Raw genomic sequence first — 17677 nt, 5'->3', positions numbered from 1 at the left:
ATGTAACAGAGGAAGAGGTGGGGTTTAGGGCCGGTGTAGGTACGGAAGAGGGATTGTTCCACGTAACCTACAAAGAGGCAGGCGTAGCTTGGGCCCATGCGGGTACCCATGGCTACCCCCTTTGTCTGTAAGAAGTGGGAGGAATTGAAAGAGAAGTTGTTGAGTGTGAGGACGAGTTCAGCTAAGCGGATGAGGGTATCAGTGGAGGGGGACTGGTCGGGCCTGCGGGACAGGAAGAAGCGGAGGTCCTTAAGGCCATCTGCATGGGGAATGCAGGTCTACCTCTAAATAATGGCTGTTGCATGATTTTGTTTTTGCTGGTGCGATATTAACCATATCTGCCCGTCCAGAAACTGACGTTTTTTAAACCCCGCCCATCCTGATTTTCCTCTGAATGTAATCATCATGGACAGTATAAACTGTACATGTGGGTCTGTTTATCCCCCGGGTTCCACCCCTAGCTAGCGAAATGAAAACTCCCTAAATCAAAGGAAATTGTGTTGGAATGGATGCTGCGACTGAATGTAAAGAGATGCTCACCATGATTCTGCTGGGCCGTTTCAATAAATAAATATATATACGTGGCTGTCACAGAAACTGCACCCAGGCTAGTGTATCAGAAGATCACAACAAGCTTTAATTGGTCAAGGGTTCAGAAGGTATTTTACACATCAGACATAATCTGCCACCTCACACGAGTCCGCATTTAGTTATGGAAAGCCACAGCGAGACTGAAAAAAAAACACACAGAATATGCTTCAGAGATAGTAGGAACTGCAGATGCTGGAGAATCTGAGATAACAAGGTGTAGAGCTGGATGAACACAGCAGGCCAAGCAGCATCAGAGGAGCAGGAAGGCTGACGTTTCAGGCCTAGACCCTCTTTTCTGAAGAAGGGAAACGTCAGCCTTCCTGCTCCTCTGGTGCTGCTTGGCCTGCTGTGTTCATCCAGCTCTACACCTTGTTATCTCAGCATATGTAAACTGTCCGTCAGCCACATGTGTTTTTTTGGCTGACAAATGAGCCTTTTTTTTAATATGGCTGTGGCTTTTCAAAATGAACTGCGGACTCGTGTGAGGTTCCAGACTCTGTCTGATGTGTCAAATACCTTCTGAACCCTTGACCAATTAAAGCTTGTTGAGATCCTCTGCCACTCCCAGTTGTTCAGTTTATTTGTCAAGGTGACATCCTACAGTGAACCCCACTGGCCAGGGCTGATGGGTCTTCGCTCAGTATTCCATGAGTGCAGAGCTGAGATTCAGGGGTATGACTGCCCATGGTGTACACAGCTCACTGCTTGGACGCAAAAAATCACTGACAGAGGGGTAGTGAGAGGACTTGCAATTTGCCTTGATGAGACTCCAGCAGAAGGGTCTTTTGCAGCTTCGTTGTTTTTGCAGAAAGTCCGAAGAGGCTGTTAGGTAATGTTTTTAGATTCTGAATTTTGTTTTTAATCAGCTTGGTCTTATGTGTTATACGTGTGGCGTGCCTCTAGAGCAGACGGGACTTGAACACAGACCTTCTAGTTCAGAGGAAGGAGCACTCCACTGTACCCAAGAGACCCTGCTTTTAGATTCTAAGTGTTCTCTGATCAATGAAATTAACACAACTTTCTTTTCTTGATGCCTCAGCTGGTATGTGACGTACATCATATTTTTGATTCAAGAACCCCTTTGAGAGCAGTGGCCCTACATAGTTTGAGCTTGGAAAGATGATTCCAAAGCTTTCTGCTACTGGGTCTTTTCCACAGCTCGTGGCTGGGTCTGTTGTAGACTCATTGATGAGAGATTAACAGCTGTGAATAGTCAACAGGTCTATTACCACTTACAGAAAGAAACAGAATTAACAGTTCAAGTCCAATATGATTCTTCTTTGGAACCTATGATCCTGAACTGTCAGCTATTTGCGATTTTAATTCTTTACACCACTTTCACTCCAATTTCTAACCTTGAGCTTTTAATGCTGCTTCAGTGAAGCTCAATTAAAAGCACCTAATCTTTTCACTGGTCACTTTGCTGTTTTCCAGCCTCAACATCAAATTCAACAATTGCAGATCACATCCATTTTTCTCTTTTTCTCAGACAGCAGCTGTTAGTGAAGCTATTCCCATTTATCTCTCCTCTAGACCACTGAAAGAACTGCGGATGCTGTAAATCAGAGACAACAATAGAAATTGCTGGAAAAGTTCAGCAGGTTTAACAGCATCCGTGGAGAGAAATCGGATTGGGTGACCCTTCGAAGATTATATCTGAAATATAAGCAAAAGATCCTGTAACACATATTACAGGTTGATTTGATTTGATTTGATTATTGTCACATTTACCAAAATATAGTGACAAGTATTGATTTGTGCGCTATACGGGCAAATCATACCTTACGTAAGTACATCAGGGTAATAGAACACAACGCAGAATATAGTGTACAGCTACAGAGAATGTGCAGAGAAAGATCAACTCTTAATATATAACATGTCCATTCGTAAGTCTGATATCAGTGAGGAAGAAGGTGTTCTTAAATCTATTGATACGTGTTTGCAAACTTTTGTATCTTCTGCCTGATGGAGGAAGGTGGAAGAGAGTATAACCAGGCTTGCAGGGGTCTTTGAGTATGTTGGCGGCTTTCCCATGGCCGCATGAAATATAGATGGAGTCAATGGAAGGAAGGCTGGTTTTTTGTGGTGGGCAGGGCTTCATTCACAACTCCGTTATTTTTTGCAGTCTTGGGCAGAGCAGTTGCTGTACCAAGCTGTGGTACATCTGGATAGGATGCTTTCTACGGTGTATCCATAAAAATTGGTAAGAGTCATTGTGGACATGCCGAATTTCCTTAAACTTCTGAGGAAATAGAGGTGTTGGTTTGCTTTCTTGACTGTAGTGTCAAAGTGGACGGACCAGGACAGGCCATTGGTGATATCTATTCCTAGGAATTTGAAGCTCTCGTCCATCCCCACCTCAGCACCATTGATATAGATAGGGGCGTGTTTGCCACTCTGGTCCCTGAAATCAATGACCAGCTCCTTTGTTTTGTTGATATTGAAGGAGAAATTGATTGATGACCTCTCATCAGGACCTAAAACATCAGCTCCATTTCTTTCTCTGTAGATGCAGCCTGACCTGTTGAGTGTTCATGCACTTTCTGCTGATATTTCAGATTTCCAGCATCCGGAGATATCTGGAGATAATCTGCTAATCTTTTACATAAGCAGAAAATGCTGTGAACACTCAACAGGTCAGGCTGCATCTACAGAGAAAGAAATTGAGCTGATATTTTAGGTCCTGATGAGAAGTCACCAATGTAGAATATGGGTTTGCAGTATTTTCTGCTTGTGTAGTACATCAGCAGATTATCTCCAGATTTATGATCATATATTTCTGTAGATTATCCATTTGTAGTCAAACCGCTATCATTTAAACTGAGGATGAGGAAGAATTAACAAAGTGAAAGAAGATCTGTCCTCTTCCCTATCATTGCCTTTTCCAATTACTCCACTGGCACACTCCCTTATTCTTTCCCTACCTCAGTCCTTGATTAAAATCTAATCTCTAACTACTTCCAGATTAATAGACACAGCATGTCATGGAGTGGTAATCCAGAGACAGGAGTGAAAATTCCACTCACTGCAGCCAGTTAGTTAAAACTCAATGCAAATCTGGAATAAAAAGTCAGTGTCAATAATTGTAGTCAATAACCTACTGGATTGTTGCCAAAACCTGCTTACAGATATCCTTTCAAGAAAGGAAATCTGCCATATTTACCCGATCTGTTCTATCGCTCACAGCAGATCCACAGAAATCTGATTGACTCTCAGACTGTCCTCTGAAATGGCCTAACAAACTAATTAAAACCAAAAGAACTGTGGATACTATAAATCAGACCCTTAAACCCATTCTGAGGAAGGGTCACTCAACCCTAATCGTTAACTCTGATTTCTCTCCACAGATGCTGCCAGACCTGCTGAGCTTTTCCAGCAATTTCTATTTCTGAAGCAAAATAATCAATTGTCAAGAAAGTTGGGTTGAATTGGTCAGTTTTGATGATGATTGGGAGTCTTTCAAAGAGTCTGCCACGTACTATAACCAGTGGCAAGAAACTGCACCTGAAGTCTTCTTGCTTGGGGACATTGTTGTACTGCAGCTACCACAAGGTTCTAGCTGACTAGGAGACTCCCCTGTCTGCCATATTAGAAGGATTTGTAGGTTGATGATCAAACTGTTTGGACTCATTATGAACATCTTCCATGACTACCAAGTCCAGAGTGGTACTTGAACCCAGAGCATCTACTTCTGAGGTAAAGGACGCTACTCATGGCAACTATAAGACCTCACTGGTAAATTTTGACTCCTGAGTTCATTTTACTTGAGTCCAGGTGAAGATGTTGCCCTCAGTGCAATCTTTCTTTGCCCTCAATAGGTTCCTATGCTTTCCAAACAGCAGAGATCACCAGGATTATCCTGGAGTCTCCAAGAATTTAAAGGGGCATTTAAAACAAAAACTGTGCTTAAATTTCCTTGAATAGATTTCCTTGAATACTTTCACAAGTTAGCAAGATACTGGACATTGAGGAAAAGAAAATATTGTGTGTTTAGGATTAGCCAACAGGTTGATGGTTCAGTCTGCTGTTGGAAGGCAGGGCACTATGGTGATTAACATGTTCAATGAGCAATGGGAGTGTCAGGTGGCCAGAGATATATAGGAGAGATGGGATGTAATCATGCAAGCTCCAAGAGTATGTCCAACTAAAGACAGAAACTTTTGTACGTTTGACCTTTTACTTCCTAGTTTGTACATTTCATCTTGTTTCATGCTTGGTGCTCATGTTGGCAACTCTTTTCAGTTTGGTTCATGACTTGCAATGTTCTCTCTCCCCAGTTGATACTGAGCAGATTTTATCATTGGAAGAAAAATCAGTCATAAAGTCTGCAGAGCTCTTTCTTGAGTGTCTGCTTAAATTGGAAGAGCAAGGATGGTATCGAGCATTTTTAGATGAACTACGAGAAGCAGGTGAGTGAGTGAATTTTGCGGAAAAGCCACACTTACCTCCTCCTTCTTCAGGTTATGTTCTCAACAAAAGTTGTTTTCCATTGTGTATTGTCATTATTTAGGTAAGTAAGATTCTTGGAAAGTGCATCATTAACATGTTACTAGTTTATCAATGCCTCAAATTCATTGTGAGGAGTTTACAAAATGCTAATTAAAGAATGGTGAATTTGCAACACTTAATGAGCAAACTGTTTCATCAGCCAGGGCACAAAAGCATTATTTGCCCTTTGTGGGTTCAATACTAGGTCATGCAACAGCCACAGAGAGACCACTGTCATAAAGAAGTGCTAAGGAATTCAAACAAAGAGCAGAAAAGTATTGGAAGTTTCAGGCTTTTATTGAGAAGTTTTTTGTTTCTTTTGATGAATAAGTGACATAATTTGGAGCAATACAGAGCCATTATCGACCAGGATTTGGATTGAAAGACATTGGGATTCCAAAGAAATTGAGCAATGTAGAGATGAGCTAGGATTATTGATCTGAGGTACAAGATCTTAGAAAGCAGATGATCTTTTGAGTGACAGAGAAGGCTTGAAAGGCTGAAATACCTTTTCTTGCTCCTGTTCCTTATCCCAAGTTTTTTCCTTGAACTAAATGAGTTGAGTGGCAGTAACCTGAGGTAAAACAAATGATAGGCAGATGAGCACATACTTTTTCTCAGTAGTATCCTTTTGACTTATGATTGAAGAAAAGAATTTGAGCACCAGATCACACTTTAGTTCAGTCTGGTATAACATCAACATACATTTATAAAACACATTTAATATAGTTAGTAAAATATTGGAGTTTAGGGGTGGTAGAAGGCTTTTTATATGGGGAGGCAGTTGGAGGCAAGATGGGGAGGTGATGGCCTAGTGGTGTTATCATTGGACTGTTAATCTAGAGGTGACATCCTAGGGGCGTGGGTTCAAATCCCACCAAGGCAGATAGTAGAATTTGAATTCAATAAAAAAAATCTGGAATTAAGATCTAATGATGACCACAGCTCCATTGTCAGTTGTCGGGAAAAATACTCTGGTTCACTAATGTCCTTTAGGGAGGGAAACGGCCATCCTTGACCGATCTGGCCTACATGTGACTCCAGATCCACAGCAATGTTGTTGACCCTTAATTGCTCTCTGGGCAAGTAGGGGTGGGCAATAAACGTTGGCAAGCTAGCGACGCCCTCATCCCATGAATTAATTTTAAAAATCATTTTGGTGAAACCTTCCTGAATATACCACACCAGAGTTAGCAACACATTTTGAAATTTAAGAAGTATAAAATATTTCATGTTAATGTTCTGCGTATTCTGTTTGCAGGTTACACTGGACTACAGCAAGCTATTGAAAATGCTGACTTCACTGAAATTGCAAAACTGGAGGAGCCTAAAAAATTACTGGACCGCATCTTGCCATCAATTGTTTCTAATATAAGACCGTGTGAAGTTATTCATTTTATGCCAACATGTCTCCGACCCAGAGAATGTGAAGAAATTGAACAGGTATTTCTGAAGCTCTGAGGGGTGTGGGGAAGTGGCTGTGCTACCAACTCTGCAGGATTTTTCTGGAGTCTCCAGGGATTAATAACAATCTTCTGGAGATTGTGGCAGGCAATAGTGAATCAAAAAACAGAACGTAATTTGGAAATTGTCCTTCTTTATTTTCTTTGAATATTTCTACTAATGAGGCAATTCTTACACATCCTTATTTTAAAATCCCTCCATTGTTAGCAGTAATGCCTTTAGCCTCCTAGGCCCCAAGCTCTGGAATTAACTCCCTGATCCTGTCGGAGTCTACCCCAAACTCCTTTAAAATGGTCCTTGAAACCCATATCTCTGAGTATCATTTTACTCATCTCTCTCAAATTTTCTTGATATGAAGAATCTTAGGATGTTTATGCTATGTTAACATAGGAATTGTGGCAGGCTATTTGAACCCTTGAGCCAGTTTCACCATTCATTCAGGAAATCTAACCTGCCAAGACTTAGCCATGCAAAGGCCAACATATTTATCCTAAACGGTGATACACAGAACCACCCACAATACTCCAGGTTTGGTCTGACAGCAGCTCTTTGTAGCTGAAACATGATTTCTACTCCCTTGTGTTCCATTTCTCCAGAAATAAAGGTCTGCATTCCATTGAGATCTTTTTTCATTAAAATATATCGATGGGTATATATGATAATAATCTGTGTACCCCAGCCCACAAATCTCTTTGAAGGTCCATTGTTTCTACCTGTTCACCATTTAGAAAGTACCCTGTTGTGTCCTTTTTAGGTCATATTTATTTACCTGCATTGAATCCAGTTGCCAAAGCTTTTGTTCACTCTGGCATAATGACAACATGCATTGATCAGACTCTCCGTACAGTGCCATGGTGGTATATTTGAATAGGTGGCTTTTTGTCCCAGCATAAAAATCGCTCATAAATAAGTCACTCAGTTCTTCTGCTCAACCAATTTTATCACCAGATCATAGAATCATAGAATTCCTAGAATGTGGATGCAGGCCATTCGGCCCATTGAGTCCACATCTACCCTCTGAAGAGCATCCCACCCAGAACCATTGCCCTATCCTATCCCTGTAACCCCACATTTCCCATGGCCAATCCACCTAACCTGCACATCTTTGGACTGTGGGAGGAAACCAGAGAAAGCTCTCACAGACACGGGGAGAACATGCAAACTCCAGACAGTCACCAGAGGCGTCAACATAGGTGTGAAATCCGACCTTGCTGGTCTTCAGATTTTCATGGATCTTGGATCTGTGCATAAATTCCATATTTTCAGTGAAATTCTGATCTGCTATTCCATAAATGAGTTGGATCACAGAAAGTACAGTTCAGGACAGCTGCAAAATGCTGGTACCCGAGGGGCATTTTATTTAATACAGTGCAAATTAAGTACATGTTGTAATTGTTGAGAGTTTCCTCGCAAAGTGCCAATCTGGTTTTTGGATGTCCAAATTTGAGGTTCTGTACATGTAATTTGCCTTTAATTTCTCTTCAACTATTGCTAATGGTCTCCTTATGTTCCCAGCTGATGATACTACTGGACAAGGTTGAAATCTGTCCTTTATAGATCGTATCTTTTCTTTAGTTAACATGATTCACTGAAACATAGTTATGCGAGGCTGCAGATTTTCTGTAACAAATATTTTTCCTAGTTTTGCCTGAATACAATCAAATCATTGACATTAACTGTGCAGTTACATAAATTCTCAATGACTTTATTAGAATGTTGTTGATGTACTTTTCATTCCAAACAGCATCTTTTTTATTATTGATAAGGTACATCTGATTTTATGAAAGGTTATATTTCTCTAGATGTACTGGTCAATGGAACTGCCAATAACCTTTTACCAAGTCAATTTTCATATCCCATTTTTTTCAATACAGTTCTCCAATCTTGAAACCATGGGTCTGCTTTTGTCACTGCATTGACTTTGCAATACTCAATACAAAATCTTTTTGACCATTTGATTTTGGTACCATTAAGATAAGTGAGTTCTAACTACAATGTTGGTTCAATAATGTTATTGTACATTAGGAACTTAATCTATTCCAACATCAGCTAATTTCTGTGGATTGAGTGAATAGATGGATAATGACATGTTGTTTTGTAGATCATACATTCGTACATTAATGTTGTAAACAGCAAAAGACAACTTTCTTAGTCTAGTCATACAAACATACGAACAAAGAACAAAAGTAGGCCACTCATCCCTTTTGAGTTTGCTCTGTCATTCAATAAAATCACAACTAATCTGATTTTAACTTCAACTCTACATTCCTGCATATCTCTGATAATCTTTCATTCCCTTGGTAATCAAGAATCTATCTACCTCTGAGCAAAAATATTTAAAGATTCTGCATCCATTGCCTTTTGAGGAAGAAATTCAAAACCCTCAGAAAAACAAATTACTCATTTCTGTCTTAAATGGGCAATCCCTTACTTTTAAATTATGACCCCTTGTTCTAGATTCTGCCACAAGAGAAAACATCCTTTCAACATCCACTTAGTGAAGTTCCCTCAGGATCTTGGGTTTCAATTAAGTCACTTCTGAATGTTTTAAACTCCAGAGGATACAGACCCAGCCTTTCCTCGTGAGGCAATCCACTCATTCCAGGTTATTAGTCTAACAAACCTTCTGTAAACTGCTTCCAACACATTAATGTCCTTTGTAAGTATGGTGACCACTACTGCAAAAAGGACTCCGGATGCAGTATCACCAGTGCCCTGTATAACTAAAGCTTGACTTTCCTAGTTTTTCTTTAAATTTCCCTCGCAATAAAACATAACATTCTATTAGCTTTCCTCATTACTTGCTATGCCTTTATACTTACCTTCTGTGACTCATGCAGTAGATCATCCAGATGTCTCTATATCTCAGAGTTCTGCATTCAGGTAATATGCTTCTTTTTCAGTCTTTCTGCTAAAATGGACAATTTCACACACACTCATATTGTACTTGATTTGCTAGATATTTGCCCTTTCACATATCCTGTATATATCCCTTTGTAGGCTCCTTATGTCCTCTTCACAATTCACTCTCCTACTTATCCTTTATGTCATTAGCAAATTTAGCTACCATACCTTAGGTCTTTTCATGCAAATCATTTCTGGTTATAAAGAGTTAAGGCCCAGCATTGTCACCAATGACACACCATCTGCCAGGTTGAAAGACACACATCTATTCCTACTTTCTGCTTCCTGTTATCCCAACAAAATGAACTTTTATTTTCCACAGTCACCTTTTGATGCAGCGCCTTTTCAAGTGACTTCTGAAAGTTTAAGTACATCTGCTGGTTCCCCTTTATCTAATAGCACAAGTTACTCATTCCAAAAACTCCAGTAAATTAGTTGAACGTAATTTCCCTTTGACAGAACCATGTTATCATTGTCTGATTACCTTGCACGTATCAAATCCAAAGTGCTAACCAAGTGGAAAATAAAGCTGAGATAGTAGGAACTGCAGATGCTGGAGAATCCGAGACAACAAGGTGCAGAGCTGGATGAACACAGCAGGCCAAGCAGCATCATAGGAGCTGATATTGTTGGGGGTAACATATTGGCATAGATAGAAGATTGGCTGGTTAACAGGAAACAGAAGATAGGAATAGGTGATATTTTTCATGAATGGTTGTATTATAGCATCTTCAATCATGGCTTCTAACATTTTCCTTAAGCAGATGTTAAACTAACTGGCCTGTAGCTTCTTACTTTTTGCCTTCCTTCCCTTTCTGAATAAAGTAATTACATTAGCTATTTTCCAATCTAAAGGAACCTTTCCCGAACCTAATGAGTTTTTAAACATTAAAACCAATGCACTAACTATCACATTGGCTACTTGTAAGACCATAAGATGAAATTCATCAGGACCTATGGACTTGTCAATTCAGTTCAAACAATTTACAATGAACAACTTCCCTGATAATTGTATTTTCATGAGTTCCTCCTGAATTAACTCCATAGAGGCCGGTATCCCATTACCAAGTCCCCCTGTATTTACTCGTGAAAAATCCTTGACACTGATCCAGCTCCCTCAAAGCCAGCTCTCAGAGTGAACAGAGCCTCTGACACTCCTGTTTTTATCTGTCAGCCAGGTCTCCCTGCTTTGACCAGACTAACAGCCTCAATCAGGGAACTCATACTGTATGAAGTCCACCTAGCTGACCTCGTTACAATTACTACATCCTTCCCCATCTTAATCCAAGGACATAGGCCATTTTTTTGGAGCTCCTTCTGGGGCGTTTTAGCACCAGGTCAGGTTCCTCTGACTCTGCCTTGGATATGGGTGGTGTGTAATGCTCAGTAGCTCGCTTCTTGCACCCAGAGTGTCTTGGAAGAAATTCATTTTCTTCTTCAGGCGGCAAAGATGTTAAGGCAATGAGATCTGTCATCTCCATCTCAGATTCTGAGGTCTCTTCAATGCTTGACAGAGAGGGAGAACCCACAGGTTCGACCAGCCTTTCTGTCTGTTCCGAGGGGCCGGGCGTGTTTTTCTCCCGCCTTGTGTGCAGCTTTCATTATGTTCATGTATGTGTTCAGGACCATTGCACCTACCCAAACTTTACACGTCACTGGACCTGACCTCACATCAACCATGCCTCTTACCCATGCAGAGCCATTCCCATGGTTCCTACACCAAATTTTGTCCCCTGAAGTAAACTGTCTCTCTTAGATATGTCTTGTGTCCAACATTGGCATTCCTGATGCCATTTCACCCTCTCCACCCCCAGGTCCAGGAAGATCAGGTTGAACCTGGTGCAGAGTATTTTCCCCATTAGCAACTCTGCTGGAGCTATCCCTGCATTGCATGAAAGGTGGTCCTATAATCAAATAGGTGCCAGGACAGTTTGGTACTTAATGAAGCTGTAGTCTGTTTCTTTAAGCTTGCCTTCAAAGTTTTGACTGCTCTTTCTGCCAGACCATTGGATGATGGATGGTATGGAGCTGTTCTAATATGTTGAATGCTATTCGACTTTGGGAAATACACAAATTCCCTGCTGGTAAATGAAGACCAGCACTTGCTGGAGTCCATGCATTGCAAAAGATTCACGCAACTTTTCTATCGTCATCCCCACGTTTGACGACTGAACACTAAGCATGCCCAGCCAGTTTGAACGGGCATCCACAATGACTAAGAACATGAGACCATGAAAGGACCTGCATAGTCAATATATAACTGAGCGCAAGGTTTACCCGGCAATTCCCATGAAAGTGGGGGAGCTGCTGTCGGTAATTTTTGTCCTTGTTGGCACTCTGGGCAGTGCCCAACCAATGTGATTATGTCTGCATCCAGTGTTGGCCACCAGCCATAACTTGTAACCAACATCTTGAAGAACGCTAGATGACCTGGGGGTGGAGTTGAGCCAGTATCTGGCAGTGACCTTTGGTTAGGACAATCATCCTTCCTACGCATAATAATATGCTGTCCTTGACCGTGATATGGTCTGTCTGGGTCCAAGAATGTTTCAGTTCTGATTGTGACGGCCCTTTGGTTTCCCCTCTTACCACCAGCTGTTTCAGTTTAGCCAGGATCAGATCTTTCTGTGTCCAAAGTCTGATATAGTCAGCTGTGACTGGAGATGTGTCCAGAAAATTTAAAACCGTTATGGACTCTTCCAGTGGGGGACCATCCAGTGGTGTATCTGCCAGTGGGAGGCAGCACAATGCATCCACATTTGCTACTTGGCCTCCTGGATTGTGTTCCAACTTGTAATTACACGCACTTCGTATTAGAGCCCACCTGCGAATTTGGCCTGAAGCTATGGGTGGCACTGTCTTGCCTTCTTTAAATAGACCTAGCAGGGATTTGTGGTCCATTATTATTACAAATTTACATCCTGACTCCAAATATGACCACCAAACCTTCTTTCTCTATCAGGACGTATTTACGCTCTGCATTAGCCAAAGTCCTGGATGCAAACGCTATTGGGTGCTCCTCTCCATTGGACCACCTATGAGTTGATTCTACTCCAATGCCATGCAGGGAAGCATTGCTTGTCAATGCCAGATCTCGCTTGGGATCATAGTGTGCCAACACCTTCAAGGATGATAGCTGTTTCTTCACTTTCCTGAAAACTGTGGCTTGACTACACGGCCATTTCCAAGCCTGACCCTTTTTTCAAGAGTTGATGCAAAAGTGCCAGGTTGGAGGCCGGTTTATGTATGACTTTTCTGTAATATTTCACCAGCCCAAGGAAAGATTGGTACTGATGTGGGAGCCCCGGGGCACCTTTGATCACCCTCATTTTACCTTCCAACTGGTGTAACCTGGTCTTGTTGATTCTGTAGCCCAAGTAGGTCAGTTGGGGTGCCTAGAGCACACATTTTTCCTTTCTAATGCATACACCCACCTGGGAGATATGTCTAAGGCCTATGTCCAATTTCTCTAAGTGTTCCATATTGGTCTTCCCTGTATATAGGACACCATCTAGATAAATGGTGACCTGGGATTGACCTTGTAAAATGTTCTCCATCATCCGCTGAAAAATTGCACAGGCTGACGATACCCCAAACGGCAGTGTTGTATATTGGTACAAATCCTTATGGATTTTAATTGTAGTATACATCTGGGAATCCTGATCTAACCACAATTGCAAATATGCATGGCTCATGACCAGCCCCTCCTCTCCCCCCACCGCCACTTTCGCATATAAATCTTCTATGCAAGGGATTTGCTATTTATCCAGCTATGAAACATGGTTTACCATTTGTTTAAAATCCCCACAAAGGCAAACTGACCTGTCGGGCTTCACAATCAATACAACTGGTGCTTCCCATTCCACAAACTGTACTGGTTTGATGATTCCCTCACTTTCCAGCCTCCTGATTTCTGCCTTTGCTTTTGCCTATAAGGCAAATGGCACTGGGTGGGTCTTACAGAATCGTGGGATTGTATCCTGGTCAACGTGTGAAGTGGCCTTGGCTCCTTTGATAGTCCCTAGACCTTCCTGAAAAACTTCTGGATTCAATTAGAACTTCACTTAGGCAGCCATTTTCTAATTGAAAAATGTTGAGCCAATCTAAGTCAATTTTTCGCCACTAATTTCGTCCTGTAAAATTTGGCCCCGAGCCTTTTACTACAATCAGTGGTAACTGAACCAGCGGCTTCTCAAAAGAGACTGGAACCGAAGTTGTACCTTAAATCTGTAAAGGTTCTCCGGTATAGGTTCTCCGTCTAGCCGAGGTCATGCGCGAACTTAACGGTTGGAGTTTGGAGCAAATTTTGTTACAGACTGGTTCTGCAATCATTGAAATGGCCACACTGGTATTGACCTCCATTAGAACCGGGGTGGCCATTTAACCAGATGTTTATTTTGATTGTTTCCAATTTGGATGTTGCTAAGCAATTTTGCTAAGCATGATGTAGGTGAACTTTCCAAGGTGTGCACTCTCCTGGATACCAGTCTAGGAGTTCTCTTTCTCGGTTTAGATCTAGTAGGACTCTTTTGCTGTTTCAAGTCCACATTCCACAGCAATTCCAACGGCTTGCAAGAAAATTTTAACTATTTGACTGAGACTTGACTTTGTTCTGGGGTTTTGCTGTGGGTTGACCTAGAGTCCGTCTGTTCGGGATACGTCCTGAGTGAGGCTATGTAATTGCCTGCACACAAGTGGTGTTCCCCAAGCTCAGTTAGACTGGCAAGGGTGTCCACTTCCATCAGAATACCCTGCAACATATATGCTCCACTTGCCACGTTTTCCAATGACAAAGCCAGGTGTACTGTCTGTTAAAGTCCAGTTGATCTTCAGTTTGTCGGCGCTTCTACATGGTCACATCATTAATCCCACATACCAAACTGTCTCTCAGCACCTATTTAAGGGATAAACCAAAATCACATGCCTCTGCCAGTCGTCTTAACCTAGTCAAAAATCCCGATCCGGATTCCCCTGGTTCTTGAATTGCTAAATAAAACTGATAGCATCTCAGAATTAGAGAAGGCTTGGGTTGTAATATTCCTTAACTAATCCATCAACTCTTGAAACGCTTGAGTATCTGGTGCCTCAGGAAAAGTTAGGCTCAAGTCTTTTAGCTGATAGGAGAATTAATCGTTGATTTTCGTCTGCCCTAATGTAATTTGCCTGAAGAAAAAGCACATTCTTTCCACATACTGGGCCCAGTCTTCAATAGTGGGGTCAAACAAGTCAAGCTTCCCAAATAATGGCATGTGCAAGCAATGTTTACCCCAACTCAAAGATGACTGTTGCAAGTGATGTGCTTTACTCTCATTGCCAGTGAAAGAATTCCACAGTGACTGTCATGAAATCACCCTTTAATTTCATGGGGAAAGTCCTTGACACTGATCCAGCTCCCTCAAAGCCAGCTCTCCAAGTGCTAGGATGTAACACTTCCTGCTTTTATCTGTCAGCCAGGGTTCCCAGGTTGGGGCTGTTAATCTGGTCCAATCAAGGAGCTCATATTCGATGAGGTCCACCTGGCTGACCTCATTACAATTACTATACCTCCCTCACTTTCAATTCCTGATTCACAGCTATTTCCAGGATGCTACTTGTATTCTCTTTAGTGAAGACTGATGTAAAATATCTGTTCAGTTCATCTGCCATCTGTTTATCCTCAACTATGAATTCCCTTGATTCATTTTCTGTGGTTCTTTTGTTAACTTTTCTTTTATAAATATCTGAAGAAACATTTCTTAGCTACTAATATGTTTTTAGCATCTAGTCTCTTGTTGGTTCCATGATGTGCTGGTCTAAGAAACTGTCCCAAAAACGTTTAATGAAATCCTTATCTGGATCATTGTTACCCAACTAATTTTTCTAGTCTATATGTAAGTTTGAAAATCTCCTGTGATAATTGCTGTACTCTTTTGACAACCTCCCATTATTTCTTGATACCCTGTTCAACTTGTGGTCACTTGTATGAGGGCCTGAACAGCATTTCCATAAGTGACCTTTTGCCTTTATCATGCCTCATTTCTACTTAGACTGCTTCTATGTTGCCCATTCCTCATTGGAGGTAGTTGTGGTGGTCCCTAATCCCTCCTTAGTCTTTGTATTTCAAGGATTAACACTGTAGTATTGGTTCTAATTCAGTTTCTGTATATGGTATAACTCTTTTGATTGAGCATTCGTTTGTTTCATTTCTAGAGAAGGAAATGGGCCAAACATGACAACCTCATTCTCTTTAACTTTCATTCTTATTTAATTTTACAAAAATTCAAATCACTGAATTTCCAGGCCAGCTCCTTTCTTTGTAGTCACCTCTTCTTCCTGTCTAATTTTATGGGCCTGATATCTGGTCACAGCCCCGTCACAAGATAATCCAGGATGTTCCTCCTGTAGCATCTCAGTTACTTTTACTTCTGTTTTTTTTTTCCAATCTTCCTTGGTGAAGCCAAACATTTTGAAACTGCGAGGTCACTTTCCACAATAAAATCAGTTCTTTGTTACTCTCTAACTGTAAGGTCTCCACTTGCTAAATCATTTTTTAATCCAGCTTTGTATCATGGGACTGGTTTGTAACCTCCATGTATATCTCCAGTTAATACTTTCTCCTAACTTCTCCGGAATACAAATGATAACATCAGCTTCCATCATTGGCTGACTTGCTCAAATGTGTCTCAGTATCTTTATTAGTTTACTTCTTTGATTTGAAGAGCAAGGAAACACCTCCCCTATAGAGATGTAATATTCAGAACCTTCAGTGGTCTGACTTTCTATCAATATTTGAAGAATTTTCATGACTCTCGGAAGTCAATTCTCCTTTCTTGGCACATTCTAAGGAGCCATGTTCTCTTTGTACTGCTGCTACAGTTTGAATGCCTATTCCCTTAACTGATGGCCCCTTTCTGAAGCTTCCTTAAATGCTACGAAGGCTTCAATTGTTCTGCTGTTCAACTTAGCAATTTCTTTTACTATATCAAGTTGTAATCCAGTGGAAGCATGCAGTTTCCTTTATATCACATTTTGGTACTAGCCTTTTTCATTTTATTAAATTTCCATCCTTCTGTTTGTTCCCCAAAGCAAATATCACTTGCATTTGCAGATTTCCTATTCCTGCACTTTCTATGTGGATTCCCATGTGACCATTAACCCATGAGAGATCATAGGTATGTGCTGCTTTTCTGATCTTTGATACTTGGTGTTCATCTAAATAAATTTTTAGCTTTACAGGAATGTTATTTCTAAGTTCTGCCATAATTGTGAAATTTTCTATAACTTCAGTAATCAATATCACTGGTCTCCTAGCATTTCATTTTCTCTTGCAAATTTTATAGATGATTAAGTTTCTTTCTTGTAGTTCTAAATTGACAAGATTGGGGAGCAAATTCCTAAGCATTGAATATTGTTTATTTCACAGTTCCATAATCTGCAGCACAATCAGAATGCTGAAGAAACTCAGCAAATTTATCAATGACACAAGTGTGGGAAATATGACAAATTTTGATAGCTATGAGAAATTGCTAGAGGGTTATATATAGATGGGGGACAAAAGGGTGAATAGGTGATTAATGAAGTTCTACATTAAACAATGTAAAAGTGCACATTTTGAAGTTGGAGAAGTCCATCAACAATAAACTAAATGAAATGATTTTGGCAGGCAGATTAAAAAGTCACCAATTGAGGTGCAGAAGTAGAGTGACATTTTTTCAAAAAAAAACCCAGAAGACCTCTCACCTGCATAGTGATTCTCCCAATTACTGTAACCTCCCTCAACCCCAAGACTCTTCTAACACCCACTCTCAGTGACCAGGCAAAAATCAAAAATACTGAAATTCTCAATCTTTTGCACAGATTTCAAAACGCAAAGGTTCCACGGCTGGAGCACAGAAACTGCTTGATTGTTTACAAAGGTCTGACAAACAAAACTTTTTCAAGGAATTTCGCCTGGCTTTGGAGAGGTGCAACTGTGATGCAGTGACCTTGCTCTTGTCTCCAGATTCAGGTAAAAGTAATGATAGCTGATATGTTATAAATCCTTGTCATATGAAATAAATAGCAAATGAGTAAGCCATGAGTAATATTGGAACATAATATACTTTAAATTCCCTTAATTGTGTTAGCCTATAAAGTGATCAAACTAATATTTGATAGGGCAGATCATGAGAAATTATTCACTCAGTTTGGGGGTGTGTGGGTTGGGGAGCAGTGTTAGTGGCAGGGAGAAATCCAGCACAAATGGGTTTGG

General features: G+C 40.8%; 1 protein-coding gene across 3 annotated transcripts in view; it reads left to right on the top strand.

The window, feature by feature from the left end:
* Positions 1 to 17677, top strand: part of ddx58 (DEAD (Asp-Glu-Ala-Asp) box polypeptide 58) — a 77968-nt gene that overhangs the window by 23354 nt on the left and 36937 nt on the right. For all 3 annotated transcript variants that reach the window (XM_048593361.1, XM_020526867.2, XM_048593373.1), the window contains exons 3-5: positions 4869 to 5000; positions 6341 to 6522; positions 17284 to 17434. In XM_048593361.1, the coding sequence (XP_048449318.1) occupies positions 4869 to 5000; positions 6341 to 6522; positions 17284 to 17434 (465 nt within the window). The remainder of the gene's footprint in view (positions 1 to 4868; positions 5001 to 6340; positions 6523 to 17283; positions 17435 to 17677) is intronic.

Source organism: Rhincodon typus, chromosome 3 (genome assembly GCF_021869965.1).
Source record: "Rhincodon typus isolate 14 chromosome 3, sRhiTyp1.1, whole genome shotgun sequence".
Classification (NCBI taxonomy): Eukaryota; Metazoa; Chordata; class Chondrichthyes; order Orectolobiformes; family Rhincodontidae; genus Rhincodon; species Rhincodon typus.
This window is presented reverse-complemented; position numbering and strand designations above follow the sequence as displayed.